We start from the raw sequence: 16,668 nt of genomic DNA on the forward strand, positions 1-16,668 counted from the left end.
ATTCACAAACATAATAAAACATTTATACAAATGGGTTATTTGTCAAAAGAGCTTAAAAAAAAAAATCCCAGCTCTCTGGATTCTTGCTAATGCTCTAACAAGATAGGTACATTTTTCTTAAAAATAAAATGTTATTTCAGATGATTTTTCTATTCTTTTTTTTTTTTTTAACTAATCTGTGAACCCTGTTACCTTTTTACAAATTAAGGCCCTACTTTCCTTCTCCATTTTATATCTTCCTGAGCCCTGGGGCAAAAAAGGAAAGATCAGACTACTGGAGTTCCAAGCATAGCTTGGTTTACCAACGAGTAGTCAGATCACTTTGAGCAAATTCTTAGACTATTTGGGCAAATTCTTAGACCATCATTTCCTTAAATGCAAAATGAATGGGCTCTATCTGTTGTACCACAGATTACCAAACTTTTCAGTAGACGGCCAAATAATACTTTTGACTTGGTGGGCCATGTGATTTCTGCTGCAAGTAGCCAGCATTGTCATTGTAGCGTACGATGCAGCTGTAGACAACACATAATCAAACCCTGTGTTAGGTGATTTGGAAGGTTCTTTTCAGAATTCTATAGCACAAGTCCTTGGCCACTGGAACCCATTTTTCTGAAAGATTAAGGTCTTACATCAGCGAGCGATGTACACCACAGTGATCCTTAGAGGGAGTCTCTGTACTGGAACCCAGACCTTGGGGTCTTCTTCAAATTTCCCTCAATTGCCTCCTCCTATTTTAGGTGGTCCATCACCAGCCTGGCTAGCCCCCCACCATGGTCAGGGATGAAGCATCACTCTGTGGGGTGTAGAAGCAAGCTTTCTGAGAGGCCGTTGGAGAAATAGCTCCAAGAGGAGACTCTGGGGGGACTCACTCCTGCCCTCCCATGTACTACTCTAAGGCATGATGGCTCCTCTCTGCAAGACTTCCAAGTGCTGTGTGTGAAGGGAGCACATCTGTGAGAGACCTGCTAGGTCTCTTTGCAACCCATTGTGACACAACGGCCAGCATTATGTGGCATATTTCTCTGCCTCTCTTCCCTTTTGTATTCAGCTAGTACTTCCTGAATAAAGGATTAACACTCAACCCTCACCACAGCCTCTGCTTTCTCAAGGCACTAGGCTAAGGCAGTCCTCTCAAATCTATGAAAAACATAGACATAATAAATGGACAGCATTGGGTTTAAAGTATATAACAAGATTAATAAATAAGAGGTAAATACTGACCCGTACATTAAACAAATGAACCTTTAAGGCCTGCCAATACTGGCTTGAAATACCCCTTCAATATCCAAATGGTAAAATACATTTTAAACAATACCTAAAAGGTAAGTGTGTCTTTCTCCAAAGAGGACCTGAATACCTACGGCTGTGCCACTGTTAAATGAGGAAGTGTGCATATCTGGCCTTTGAATTCTAAATGGCAACAGACAGTTTGAGGCTCTATCTCTTCGAATACAATTCTCTGCTGAGCATATATCAGCACCAGCACAGGCTTCTGCATGGGTTGGGCTATTGAGGATAGCTCACTATCCATGAACTAAACACAACCGCAAGTTTTAGTAATGTCAAATTTTGATGGGAATGGAGCCCTTTCAGAGACAGCATAGAGCAAGGTGCCTGATACCTTGGAGTTCCTGGGGGTAGAGGTGAAGGTGACTATGCATGATGAAATACCCTTGAGAGCCAGTGGGGGTGGACAAGAGGTGATGGGGGCTTCCCAAAGTCTCAGGAAGTATGCTATGACAGCTTTGGTGAGTTTACAGAAAACACTACATATGAAAAAACTTCCCATTACTCCTCTGGCCCAACATCTTTTATGAAATAATCTGTGCCTTCCCCAGTGATTTTAAACATCACCCCTACCATAAATCTGACTATATTTCCATCTGTCTCTGGACTTCTTTTCCTTGGAAATTTTTTTCTCCCTTGCCTTTCAATGATACCTCCATCTCTTGGTTCCCCAAAGCTCTGCTAATTCTTGCAATGTCTCCTGCGCCCTCTTCTTTAAACATTGTTCTGAAGAGCTCTCTCCAAGAGGCTCTTGCATTCATTTCTCTGTTATTGAAATGCAAATTATGGGCCATCATATGTGGTTGTGCAGGTTGGTGACTGCACAATGGTGCCAGGCCAAGGTAGGCAAGGAGGAGTAAAATCCAAGCACTGCACCTGCATGGCTTCCCACATTTCCATCTCTTCTCCAGACATCCTCCGAGTCACAAGTCCAACTGATCCAAACATCTGCTTGATGTCTCTCTCTCAATGGCCCCCAATGAACCATACATTCCGCATGGATTCATCTTCTTTATCCCAAACCTGCTCCTCCCTCTTGTCCCCTATTCTCATTGCATGGCTTGGCACAGCAGGCAGAGAAGTGGGAGAACTGGGAGAGATCCGGGATCTCTCTCTTTCACTGCCCCGCCTCATCCTGCCCCTGCCAAGGACTTGGTCTTTGACCTCATTATTTCTCTTGTCATTTAGTCCACAGCCTGCATGCTCATTGTCCTCAAATCCTTTACTCTGCTGAACAAGCCATCTTGCTGCAATATCCTGTGCGTGGTCATGATGCTGCTTTAAAGCCTTTGATGGCTTCCCACTGCCCAGAGGAAAACATCCCAGGGCCTCAGAATCCTTCCCTAAGGCTTTTTGCAGACCAGCCCCTTAACCCTCACCTCATCATTACTCCCCAAAGCCAGAGCCAGCCCCCTTTCTCCTGGGGTTGTTCATGTCACAGCCAAGGGCCAATCCCTGGAAGACCTGTGTCCTGTCCAGATAACACTGACCTCCCCTTCCGGGAATCCCCAGTTTCTACACTAACACTCATAAGGCTTCTTGGTTTCTGTGTTTCTCTGGCCCCTACTGGAACTTCAGTTTCTGAAGAGAGCTCGCATCTTGTGTGATTCTCTGTCCCCAGAGCCCAGCTCAATGCCCAGAGCCATGGCAATCCTCATCTGCTAAAACCTAAATGGAAATTGGAAAATAAGCAGATTAGCCAGAACAAGGACATACCAATGTAAACTGGGCTTTTAAACAGTTGCTTCTGTACGTGGTGTAAAAAACAAACAAACAGGTGCCCTCTGCAAAAGAAGAGGTGAGGATTGAAAGGAGAGAGACGGACTTAGAAGAAAGACAGATGGGCAAAGAGGGAGAAGGGAGTGGCTCACAGTAGCTTGCAGCAGAGGGTCTGCTTCCTGGGTGGGTGAGTCTGGCCTGGGCGGGGAGGAGTCCCCAGGCACGGGCTTCTATGGCCCCCTCTGATCTGAAGCACGTGAGCACAAGAGACCCAGGAGTTTGGGCAGAAAGAAGGAAGAGATTGGCCAGTCGGAAGGTGTCACAAACTTGGATGCCTCCAGGAGTCCAGAGCTAAGATAAACACAGGTAAGAGAAAAAAGTGAGGGGCTATTCTGATACGCACTTTCCTACAGAAATCTGGCAGTCAAATCCAAAAATTTCAAACACATCAAGACAGCCAAAGCGAAATCAGTCTAAGACAGGATTCCGGAGGAGAGTCGAAAGACTGCTGGGCTTCCCACGCCCTTCATCTAAACAGCAAAGTCCTTAATATGACGCTCAAGATTTGCACTGTCCACCTCTGCCCCCTCCCACCAGGGCTCCCAGAGTGGCCCCTGCCCTGGTCAACTGTTCCTTCTCCAAACACAGCACACCCCTTGTCCTCAAGGCCGCATTTCCCATCCCCATCTCCTTCTGGTCTCAGCTCAAAGCTACCTCTTCCTCCAGGAAGTCTTCCCTGAACTCTGTGAAATGTTCTCAAAACATCCTGGACTTCTCCTTCTCAGCCCTTCCCAGGACTGTTATCCAAATACACAGTTATTCAAAATCTTCTCCCACCTATAAGAAGATAGACACATTGAGGGCAGGGGCTGCTGCTTTCTGACTCTTCTGTCTCCACCCTCCATGCTCTGTCTGGTACACATCTGAGGCTAAGTTTTGCTGAATGAATGATTCAATCCATCAAACAGATAAACAATAAACTAAACACTGAATAAAACTGGTGTGTGTCTAGAATGCAAGACCAAGGAGCTGGATTACCATCAAAGTAACAGATCACGGGTAGAGGGTGTCCTAGAGGAGATGACAGCCTTAAGCAGGGGGCAGCCAATTCCAGCCCACGCCCTGTTATTTACACGGCCCTTGAGTGCTGGAACTTAGACTGATGTCTGCAGACATATTTCACATGTCTGAAAGAGAATCACAAGAAGAGTAAATAGTTCACGGTATGTAAAAATGGTATGATGTTCGAATTCCAATGTCCATAAACAAAGTCTTACCGGAACGCAGTCTCACTCATTTGTTTAGAAATTGTCTGTTGCTGCTTTCATGCTGCCACGACAGTAGAACTGAGTGGCTGTGAGCGAGCCTGGCCTAGAACCATTTGGGGTCATGTGCCCTAGGATCCTAAATTTTTTTATTTAAAAATCTTCTGTACTCATTGAATTTTTACCCTATGAATATATTATTCTCTAATGAGAGACAGACAGACAGAGACAGAGAGAGACAGAGAGAGAGAAAAAAGTGCTATTTTAGAAAGTCTCATTTTCCCTCCTCGCCCCAAACAGTGTGACCAATATTCAGGAATAGATGGGCCCAGGACAGCCTGGTCCAAAATGCTGCACTTCACAGCGGGGCGCTGCGGAGAGACACACGGATACCTTGAGCTTCTGGTCGCAGTGGATGGCTCGTGCGTTTGTTTTGAGGAAGCTGAAGATTAGAATGGTTAGAAATAGATCTACTTCCCTTTTCCTAGAAACCCTGGCTACCTCTTCAACTAGAACAGACACCCTCCAGCCCGCAGAGGGCTGGGTTGCCAGGGGACACCAACAAACAAGCAGTCCGGAGTGGCAGCTGTCACTGCCTGCTCTCCCCTAAACAGCAGCTGGCTCTCGCGTCTGCAGAAGCCCTCGAGCGAGCGCAGGCTCGTCACCATGAGGACAGAAATGGTCTCATCAGACGGGAGGAGGGAGCCAGAGGAGGGAGGTGAAAAGCCAGCACCGGGCCAGCAGGTGGTTCGCACAGGACGTCACGTTCTGTCTCGGCACGCACGTGCAACACTAACGTTCTACGTTTCCAGCCTCTCGATTCTTTCATGACAATTTCCTTGGGGAGCCCCGGAATTCAAGAGACAGCTGCTTGCCTAAGCCCATGCTAGCTGCCCGGATGCCCTGCTCACCTCACTCCAGGCCCTGCCACACGGCACGCCCTCCTGTCACACGCCCCCTCCCCTTCTCCAGCCTGCTTGCAGGAAATGATACAACACAGATATCTTGGAAAATCCATGAGCCACAAGCATTGTGGACCTGGAGGAATCCTCTTAGTGACAACAGACTATGAAGGAGAAAGGGGGGTCTCTGAGTAGAGGTGAGGTTACTCAACTTGGAAATGCACATGGAACCTGTGTTACCAATTAGAACAAAGAATCCAAAGGAATCCCGAGTCGGCCCCCAAATCATTCCCGGAAACACTGGTCCAGTGAGAGGTGTGAGGAAAGAGAAAAAGATCATGGTGGAGAAGTGAGTTAGGGAACCTCACACCTGCAGTCCCGGCTTTGGAGGTTCAGTGCCCACAGGTACGTTCAAAGTTCCTGCACTCATTTCACCTGCTGCAACTTGGCATAAAGCAGCTTCGGACCGTGAAACCTGCTGAGACTCTTGTTTGGAGACTGAGCTCATCAAGGAGGGCCAGGGTGGGTGCACCGTTCTGGGGATGACCCAACCCTGAAGGACAGATCTCCCTCCAAATAAACTCCCAGAACCACGGACTCAGACGCGGTCCCTGCCTTGCCACCCAGCACTGTGCGGGAGAGCCAGGCTCCATCCACTGCCGGCTCTGAGGGGAGATTTCTGAAGGACAAGCCTAAGAAGTGGGAAGTAAAGGAGGGCTGGGGAGGATGGAGATCAGGGGGCCGGGTGGGACTCACCATTGGTGGACGTGTTGACATAGTAACGCCGGCCCTGGGGAGACAGGTAGCTCTGCCAGCCAGGGGGGAGAACGACCGCCTGGCTTTCCTCTCCCGGCGGAGGGGGGACCATTCCAGGCTTCTGTGGGGAAGAAAAGAAAGGATCGCTTTAAGATTATTATTATTATTATTTTGCAACTGTTTATAAACAAGGAAGGCAGAGGAAGCCACCCTGGGACAGCTCCACGTGGGGGAGTGCGTGGCCCAGGGAAGCGTTTGCACCTTCTGAGCAACTGCACCCGGGACGGCTGCCCTGGAGCACAGAGGCAAAAAGGCCCACGGGCTCGGAGATGGACTTTCTCCTCTTCGATCCCTTAGAAAAGGCCGCAGAGTGGGGCTGCCCTCCCGCTGCAGAAGCTGAGGCCTAAAATGCACGGGAGTGCCCTGCACACAGAGAGAGCAGCTGCGGAGGTTCAGGTCCTGCTGTGAGAACCTAACAAGCCATGGATGCAAGTCGCTACAGAGCGAGACGGAAAACATTCTATAATATAGGCAGGGGATTGATGCCGAGCTGGATGGGGTTTCTCTTGCTGAGTGCCCAAATCACTCCGATGAAAAGAACGGGGAATCTGAGACAAAGTGGAGACTCAGCTTTTCATCACAGGCACTCACATGCTGTTTAATTTTTTGTTTTAACCATGCACTTTTATTGCCTTTCTTTTAAAACTCACAGAAACATGACTATGCACTACAGGAAAACTAGATGCAGAGACAGTTGATAAAGGAACAGTCATCTCTTGGAGGTGGGTTATGGGTGATTTTTATTCTCTTCCTTTCAGTCTAAATTTTCAGTTCGTTCAGTCTAATTTTCTTTAATCCGTTCAGTCTAAATTTTCTTCAGTTAACACAGAAATAAAAGTAGTTAAAGAACAACAACAACAACAACAACAAAATTAAGGCCAGAGGGACCATATTAGCCTGCACAATCGCTGTGTCTTTTGAAGGAAGTAAACTAAAATCAGAATTGTGGCCACCTAGTGAATTTCCTAATTTAATTTGTATGGTCAGTTTAATTAACACCATAAGTACATGGAATCTTGAATACAGCATGAAATTTTGTTGGTTTGTCCAGGTTAATGTGATGCCCTCATAAATCCCAGAGTTATTTGGACCGTGAGTAAAGAAGTATTTGTAAAGTCTCCTTGGGGGAACGGGGTGAAAGGGGCAAATATTCAACTTCCCCATCTGGAGAATTTCTGATATTCTCGCAAGCAGTGGGGACAACCAAAAGAATAGGCCGAGCCCTCAATCTCAGGGTTCGCCGCTATGAAATTTATCCCTGCAAAGGATAGGCTAAGTCTACTTAAAATTAGACCTAAGAGTCACCCTCAGAGAACCTCTTTTGTGGCTCAGATGTGGCCTCTTTCTCTCTAAGCCAGCACAGCAAGTGAACACTGCCCTCCCCCGCTAAGTGGGACATGCCTGCCAGGGGTGTAAACCTCCCTGGCAACGTGGGACAGAAATACCAGTATGAGCCAGGACCCGGCACCAAGGGATTGAGAAAATCTTCTTGACCAAAAAGGGGAAGAGAGAAATGAGACAAAATAAGGTGTCAGTGGCTGAGAGATTCCAAACAGAGTCGAGAGGTTATCCTGGAGGTTATTCTTATGCATTATATAGATATCACCTTTTCAGTTCAAGATGTATTAGAGTGGCTAGAGGGAAGCGCCTGAAACAGTAGAGCTGTGTTCCAGTAGCCTTGTTTCTTGAAGATGATTGTATAATGATATAGCTTCTACAATGTGACTATGTGACTGTGAAAACCTTGTGTCTGATGCTCCTTTTATCTAGGGTATATGGATAGATGAGCAAAAAATATGGATAAAAAATGAACAAATACTAGGGGGAACAAAGGTTAAAATAAATTGACTAGATTGAAATACTAGGTGGTCAAGGAGAAGGAGGGACAAGGGGGTGTGGTATGTATGAGGTTTTTCTTTTTTCTTGTTTCTTTTATAGAGTGATACAAATGTTCAAAAAAATGATCATGGTGATGAATACACAACTATGTGATGACACTGTGAGCCATTGATTGTGCACCATGTATAGAATATGTGTAGTCAGGAATGTTTGTATGTTTGTTAAGGTTTAACAATAAAAATAAAAATAAAAGAATCACGCCACCTAAGGAAAGAGGCTGTGAATTTATCAGCAAAGCCAGACTCTGTTTGGACATGTCCAAGCTCAGTGACCTCGGCAGTCCAGCCATGGACTCAAAGACTGCCTCAAAGACAGAGGCAGTCTTTGTCAGTGATGGCTCCTGCCTCACTGGGAAGCAAGAAAATGGACTGAAGGCAAGCAGCAGACACACAGCTCCCAGCCTGCTTTCGGGCTCTGGGAAGGCTGCAAACCATGCTCTGCTCAACCTGGGGTGGCCCACACACCTCTGGGGGGAAAATGAATAAATCTGAGCAGTTCCCGGGATTTCCAGTAAACACATCCTTCCATTGGCCTTCCGTGTAGCTGCTAGGTACGCTTCACTATGAATTTTCACAATTTAATTAAAAGCCTTCCCCTCTGCCCTGATGGCTTCTGCCTCCTACAGCTGTTCACCCGCAGAACCTCTTTGATTCACTATGCAAGACTCTTCTACACACCAGGTTACAGTGAGACCGGCAGCAGCAAGGAGGCGAGCAGGGCAAGGGGCCCAGCAGGTAACGTCCTTACCTGCAGAACACGTTCACTGAGCCCCAAGAACACACCTGGGCATGCTTACGTGGCCGCCCAGTCATGGCTTTGGCCTGACCCAGATTGGAAGGTGGTCAAAACATGGGCAGGACAAGTAACTTATGATGAATGAAGGATGGGTGAATGGACGGATGGCCAGGCAGGGAGATGGAGAGATGAGAGACAAAGAAGAAGGACAAAGGGAAGGGAGAGAGGGAGGGAGGAAGAAAGTGAGAAGGAAGGAAGGAGGGAGGGGGGAGCAAGCAACATACCAATATATGGGAGACAAACAGCTCTTCTGTGAGTGGCGCGGGGACGAAAGCACACGTGGGGAGTCAGTGTTCAAGCAGAGAAAGAGAGATTCTAGAACCAGACCTGGTAAGGTGCCAGCTCCCTCCTGCCTCAGTCAAGTATCTCAGAGTACCTAAGATGGGAAGTTCCTAATGGTGTTTATGCAACCATCAGGGAAGGAGATGGGGAGGTTGTTAAGGATTTTACGCTGGGGTCAGAGGCTGGCAAGGCCAGAAAGAAGAGGAGAGGAGAGAGGGACCCAGAGGCACAGCGGAGGTGGTACTCAGTCTTGGGTTCAGATAGCCTGGGCTTCCCATCCCCATTCAGCGAAGTACAAACCCCACGCAGGGGTTTGCATGGCTCCATGGCCTCGGGCAAACGACTCAAGCAGGCCCTGTTCTGTCTCCCCAGCTACAACATGTGTGAGGGAGCTAGATTCAGCTTAGTTGTAAAAGACACTGTGGAGATTAACAAAACATAAATAGGGATGTACTGGTAGTTCGGTGGTGGAATTCTCACCTGCCATGCAAGAGACGTGGGTTTGATTCCTGGCCCAGGCACCCCTCCCCCCCCCCAAAAAAAAACAGTAACAACAACAAACAGCCCAGGCTGCTTGACTAGTGGGCTGTGGCATCAGAGGTGGCTGAGCCCGACCCGGCTTCACACAGGTGATGCTTAGGAGAGTGACCCCCTCCCCCATGTCACCATCACAATACAGTGTCCAGAATGCCACCAGTCATGGGGGGTCTCCTTTCAATCCTACACGAGTTCAAAGGCAAGCACCCTAAGACGGTGACCAATGCAGCCTGGTGAGACGGGTGGGCAGGCAGCAGACCACTCCCTACACAGCCCTTGAGCAAATGGACCCAACCTTGCTAACCCCCAGTGCCGACCCACCCCGTTCCCCACGCTGCACAGGGCTTTTCTCTTTAGAATGACCCTGGCTCATTCATCTCAACAACTCTCGGTCAGAATAAGCCCTGGCTTCCATCTGACGGCCTTGACACTCCAGCAGGTGAAGTAACGAGCCTGAGGTCTCCCCCATCTGGGAAATACAGGACCCAGCCTTAAACCCTCCTGGAGGCAAAGACGGAGCCGGGAAGGGTCAAGGTGTTTAAAGAAGGTAGGGGGAGGGCACATGGGGCAATGCAGGAAAGGTGTAGTTTAGGTCCCCTGCTCGGCCACCTGCCTGGGTTCTGCCTCCATCTTCCCTTGTCTTTCTCCTCTCTCAGAAGGAAGTTTCTCCTCTTGGTTGACTGAAAGAAGTCAGAAGTCAAGAGGTGGAGACTCAGCCAACGGGCTGACAACAGGTGTTCAGACAAAAACTCATACACGAATTTCCACGGCACCACTATTCACAAGAGCCAAAAGGTGGAAACATCCTAAGTGGCGATCAACAGATGGGTGGATAACCACAAAGTGACCATTCAATGGAAAAGTATACAGCCATGAAAAGGAATGAAGTTCTGAGACATGTATTAACCTGGATGAACCCTGAAGACATCAGGCTGAGTGAAATGAGTCAGTCTCAAAAGAACAAATAGTATATGATTGCACTTATGTGAATTATCTAGAGTATCTAGAATAAGCAAATTCAGAGGGACAGAAAGATGAGTGGTTGACAGGGGTGGAGGGGGAGAATAAATGGGCATGGGGCTTCCTTGTGGGGTGACGAAAATGTTCTAGAAGTAGACAGTGGTGATGGCTGCACAGGATTATGAATACACTAAATGTCACTGTGTCACTTTGAAAGGATGCATGTACTCTAGAAAAGCTATGTTTTAATCCTAATCCCATTTTGTAAAGGCAGCCAGTTCTTCTAATTCCTATTTAGTACGGAATATTTGAAATTGTAATTAGATCATCTCCCTGGAAATGGGACTCAATCAAGAGTGGTTGTTAAGCTGGATTAGGTGGAGACGTGTCTCCATCCATTCGGGTGGGTGTTGATTAGTTTACTGGAATTCTATGTAAGAGAACGACAAGAGAGAAAGCCAGGAGATTCAGAGAGAGCAGAGAACGCTGCAGCCCCACGAAGCAGAGAGTCCACAAGGCAGTGACCTTTGGAGATGAAGCAGTAAAACACATCTCTTTCAGGAGAGAAAGCTAGAAGATGACGCCGTGCCATGTGCCCTTCCAGCTGAGAGAGAAGCCCTGACCATGTTTGCCATGTGCCTTCTCACTTGAGAGAGAAACCCTGAACTTCATCAGCCTTCTTGAACCAAGGTATCTTTCCCTGGATGCCTTAGATTGGACATTTCTATAGACTTGTTCTAATTGGGATATTTTCTCGGCCTTAGAACTGTAAATAGCAACCTATTAAATTCCCCTTTTAAAAAGCCATTCCGTTCCTGGTATATTGCATTCTGGCAGCTAGCAAACTAGAACAGTCACTATTGGCAAATGTTAAGCTAGGTATACTTTACCGTAATAAAAACAGGATCAAAAGATGTACAGAGGGCAGAAGTGAACACCTCCCTACCCCAAGCCAAGGAGAGGCAGGAGAAGGCGCGGCTTCCAGGGAGCACTGTTCTAGGAGGAGGCAGCTTGAGTAACTAACTACCCAGTCACTAAAGCCTCTCCCTAATGTATTCTAATTGGTCTCCTAGCAAGTTAAATCCTTTCCTTCCCTTTCTTAGCCTGTGGCTTCTCTCCTTCAATTGTGTCAACTCTTTCCCACGGGGATAGAACGAGAAACCCAGGAGGACCAGACCCAGAGGGTTGGGGACCTTTTACCTGGAAGGGGCAAGTTCAGAGACGGCAGCAGAGAACGGAGGGGGGAGGCCAAGGTGGAGATGAGGCTGGTTTCCACCAACTCAGTGGTTCGTAACCTAATGCACAAGACATCTTTGTGGGGATTACAAAAAGCCATCTCCATGGGTGCATGGGTGGTTCAGGGGTAGAATGCTCACCTTCCATGCAGGAGACCTGGGTTCGATTCCCATGCCACGCATCCCCAAAATAATAATAATAATATATAGATATTTTAAAAAGCTATCTCTTCTTCTGGTCGGAACAGCCTTGAGCCAGAGTGCAAGGCTGGGTTTCAGCCCCTATTTGCCCCCTTGTTAGTAAACAAACCTGCTCTACTCTATTTGAAAGCCCATCCTTTGAGAATCTGGGCAAAGCTATGGATCTTCCATCCCCAAAAAGGGCAGATCTGTGCACATCCACACATTGAATGAAATATCTATTTCATTCAAGAGGCATCTTCAGAACCCTAGCCTAGGTTCTCAAGAAATATCGGTGCTCAGGGCGGGCCACGGTGGCTCAGCAGGCAAGAATGGTTGCCTGCCATGCCCGAGGACCCGGGTTCGATTCCCGGTGCCTGCCTATGTAAAAAAAAAAAAAAAGAAAAGAAAAGAAATATCGGTGCCCAGACCCTACCTGAGCCCTTCAATAAAGGCGTTTACCAGTCACCAGGTTTCTCAGAGGTACCAATGCCTGGGCCAGGCACATTACACAATTATCTTTAGTTTTCACAGCAATCCCGCCCCACAGATGGCATTTTCCCCCTCCATATTAAAATGAAGAATCTGGACTCAGAGAGGTTAAATAACTTGCCCAAGGTTGCACAGCTAATTAAACAGCATAGTCAGATTTTAAGATACTAGCTTTGTTCTAGAGATGTCTGTCTAGTTATCTAAACTCACGCCACCCTCAGCTCGTCACTTGCCAGGTATCCATATATCAGCTCCATTTCTTTACCTGAACCACCCAGGTAAAGAAACTCCCACCCAGGGAGGATGACAACTCAAGCCTGATTCACCTGGACCACCCTGTCTCCCAGCTCCCAATTCAGGTTTCATTCTCCTGCTTGTCTCACAGTCTCCATATGCCTTCAGAGGAGATGTGCAAAAATATCACCACCAGCATCCAAGCAGTCATGCTGCCCAGCTATAGGCTGACTTCCTTGTCTCCTTATTTAAAAGAACGCAACCCAAAAACCTTTCCAGCTGATAATGGCTACTGATTCCCCTAGAGGAAAAAAAAAAAAAAAAAAAAAAAGCAAACAAGCAAAGGGAAGCCCCCTGCCCCAGGGATTAAAAACAAATCTTCCTTCCTGCAGCCGTGTTTCTCAAAGTACGGTTCCTAGGACACCCCATCTGTCACCTCGGACATGGGTTAAAAAGCAGATTCCTCGGTCTTGATCCAACCATCAAATCAACCTCAGGATTGTGGAGTCTGGGAACCTGCATTTTAAGCAAGTATCCCTGGTGAGCCTCCTGTTCACTCAACTCTGGAGCTGCTGGTTTGTGGCTTTAGAGGGAGGAACCAAGAGAAAACATCCCTTTTGGAATTAAAATTAGGGACCATGACATTTTAATCAGCATAATTTTTTTAAAAAGACACACAGCCACTTATTAAAGGAAAGGATCCTTTCTCTCCTGTCCAACTTCCTTGAAATGACTGTTTTAAGAGTGATCCCATCTTGCTTCTGTGGCCTCCAGGCAACGCTGACCCCTCCCCACAGCTTCCACCGTCTCTGTTCAAGCTCAACCTGAGACTCCAAGCCTCATCCCCCCTCCCCCAAAGGGGTTCTCTGTCCCTGGTTCTTACCTTCTGCGGCAGAAGTGAGCAAAGGCTACCTGCTGGGGGTAACGGGTGGCGGTCAGACCCTTGGGTTAGCAGCCGGGGCATGCAGATTTTGGGTTTCTCACACCGCGTCTTGTCACACCCCAAACCCAGAAGCAAGAGGAGCTCTAAAGAAAGGCATATCCACAGGGCCCCACACCTCCACTCCCCCCACACCCAGATCTATATATAACATCTCTGAAGTTGTCAGCCTAACGAGCCACTTTCTGGCAGACCCGTTGCCATGACAATGACTGCTAATGAGCCCAGTGCCGTGATTGGCAGGGCTTGAAGGCTTCTCCACAAAGGGCTCTCCAGCCACTTCTCTCTTCCTCAACCATGGAGCCAACCAGAACTCAGAAAGCAGCCAGGGCCATTGCTTGGTGTGCTGGGGAGGCAAGTGGTTCACTGCTAAGCATACTCTAAAGCAGCCCCAGACTGGTCTCTACTGTCTGCTCTGAACTCAACAGAGGATCAAGTGGAGAGGAAATGGACACCCACCTATTACTACCAGGGGCCAGAGAGGAGCCACCAGGAAGTCCAAGTCCCAGTCAGGCTAGGAGGAGCCAGTTCAGAGAAGGAGGACGAGGTGGCAGCTCAGTTCCAGCATTCCCTTCTGCCAGACCCTGTTGAAGTTGGACAGACTCTACACAGAGCCAGGAACTGCTACCCTAAGAAAGATGCTCCACTCTAACTATGTGCTAAGGGATGCATCGGGGAGCATAGTTCCACCTGCACAGTGATGTCACCAGCCTCTAGATCTGTAGCTACAAGAATATTGGGTGACTTTCTTCCATCTCACAGGTGAGATACTTTTCCTCCCCTGCTCTGGCAACCGTTCTGTCCATTCAGAGATGGTAACTCAGAAAATAGTTCACTGGCATTGTGGCACCGTGGCAGTGGCACATTCCGGAAGTGCAGTCCCCCACATCAGTAGTTTTATGGGCTGGTATGGAGGCAAAATGGGTCCTAGTAGCATCCTTTTATTTTTCTAAGGATTGGAGATTCAGAGCCTTGGTCAGAGGGAGGAGAAGAGACCACCCCAATGGAGAGACAGACTCAAGAGCAGGAAAGCAGGGTCACGGCTGTCTTGCCCATAGCTTTGGTCTCAGCACAGTGCTCAGAAGATGACTACTTTTTTAATGAGTTAGTCAAAGGACAGAAACCAAGAATTGTAGTGGAAACTGGGCTTCAAGCAGATCTGAACTGGGTATTTCACCAAACAGCAAGACAGAGAATGACCATCCAAGCAGTAAGTGAACAAAAAAAACCTGAGAACAAACCCCAGCTCTTAATGGATCCTCCTTGTGTTTCTTTCATGGCAAAAAAAAAAAAAAAAAAAAAAAAAGATTGAAGAACAGTATCTAGAAGCCAAATTTCTGAAAAGCATAAACTTCTGATAATGATCTTGTGTAATATCCACTAAAAAAAAAGTTCAAGAAACTGTCAATCAACTCAGAAGGCCGGAAGATGTGGTATGGCCTCTATGATACCAGAGAAAAAGGAAAAACAAAAAAACCTGAAAAACAAACTGATGCAAAAAAGGAAAGTTGGCTTGAAAAAAAATTCAAAACAATGTTAAAAAAAGGAGGGTGGGGACCAGGAAATGAAGCTTGTAGAGAAATTCAAAGGGTTGTAATGGAAGGAAAATCCACATAGGGGGCAATACTACATTGAAATTGATATTGGGAAAAGAGAGAGAAAGAGAGCCATGAACAAAACAAACCACCCTTGAGCCAGTGCAGCTTGAACGGGGACAAGCACACAAGGCTCACCTCCAGATTTTACCAATAAGCATCCAAAGAAAGCTATGAAGGACATCTTTCTTCCTTCCACTTCCCTGATTATAAAATATCTCAGCAAATGTGAGCGACTGATCAGAGGTTTTGCCAGAGTTCTCCATGGGCATCCTAAAATTCCCTCCTCTTAGGCCTCTCACGTGGTCAGCAGGGCGATGTCAAGGAGTTCATTAAAGGAACTTCCCAAAGCAAAGCTTCAGTCATTTAAATTCAAATGTGCCAGGAGATGCAGTGGTGGCTCAGCAGCAGAATTCTCGCCTACCATGCCAGAGACCCAGGTTCAACTCCCAGTGACTGCCCATGTGAAAGCAAAAAGAATTCAAATGTGCCACAACTTTTTTAAGCTTGGTGCAAACCAAGCATCCTGGGGTCTCCCTACTGAGGGTAGATGGATGGGGCCACATTCTCAGCAATCATGCACATTTCACTGGCATCAGTCCTCCACCTGCTCATGCCAGCTCTCCACCGACCCCAGCAAAACCTCCCTGGATGATGCCTAAAAGTAGGTACCCCCTGGGCTCCCCCCGCCAGTTTGCCAGCCCCAGTCCCCAGGCTATCATTGCATCAGCTACCTCCCCTCCTCTTCCCCCCTTCCCCAGCCAGTCACTGTCCTCCGTCCAAGAAGCCAAAAGGAGGAAGCCTCCATCTGCAGCTGTCACTGGCACCCACCGCAAGAAGGGACATTGGTGCATGGGGGTTTTCTGCCGGCACCCGTGGGCCTGCAGGCTGAACCATTTGGGACATTCCAGACCCCTCTGCTTCCTCGCAGGCTCCAGCAAGGATCCAGGCCACCCAAGGGTCCACCCGAAAGCAAAGGCCTCTGGGAAGGCCAGTTAACTCACTGCGAGTGCTTCTGAGGCCTGGGCAGTGGGGAGGACACAGAACAATAAACTCTCTATTTTCTGACCCCATGAAGGGATGGAGTGTTCTGGTTAATCAGGAATTTTGATTAACAACGTTACAATGTGGTCCTTGCAAGCAAACAGGAAGTCAGCTCTCACAGGAAAATGTGCTAAGCTGGAAAATATAGGGTTTCCAGTGGAACAAGGATTGATGAAAAGGTTTGCAAACGATCCTGCAAAGCTGCAAGGATTAATTGGATGGCCCCTCCGAGTTCAGAAGCCAGAAGTGTCTTGGGATCAATTCGTGGAGAGAAGGAAGGAAACCACCCCCGACGTGTGAAGTGTCTGCTCTGTGGGCGTTGCATTTCCTGCATGCAGCCTGATTTTCCCAACCCTGGAGGGAGAAGTTTTTATTATTGTACCTGCCATGCAAGACAGTTTAGGAGGCTCAGTTAACAGGATTCCTTAGGAGAGAATGCAAGGAAAGAGGAACTCTGATGTCAGCATGCTTCTCCTGTCTGAG

General features: G+C 47.7%; 1 protein-coding gene across 8 annotated transcripts in view; it reads right to left on the reverse strand.

Annotated features, from left to right (window-relative positions):
* The window catches only part of GAS7 (growth arrest specific 7), a 224,255-nt gene that overhangs the window by 84,330 nt on the left and 123,257 nt on the right, over positions 1 to 16,668 (reverse strand). For 5 of the 8 annotated variants that reach the window (XM_077165966.1, XM_077165967.1, XM_077165969.1 and 2 more), the window contains exon 2: positions 5,933 to 6,053. In XM_077165966.1, the coding sequence (XP_077022081.1) occupies positions 5,933 to 6,053 (121 nt within the window). The other 3 variants (XM_077165968.1, XM_077165973.1, XM_077165972.1) reach the window with 3 other exon arrangements.

Source organism: Tamandua tetradactyla, chromosome 6 (genome assembly GCF_023851605.1).
Source record: "Tamandua tetradactyla isolate mTamTet1 chromosome 6, mTamTet1.pri, whole genome shotgun sequence".
Taxonomy (NCBI): domain Eukaryota; kingdom Metazoa; phylum Chordata; class Mammalia; order Pilosa; family Myrmecophagidae; genus Tamandua; species Tamandua tetradactyla.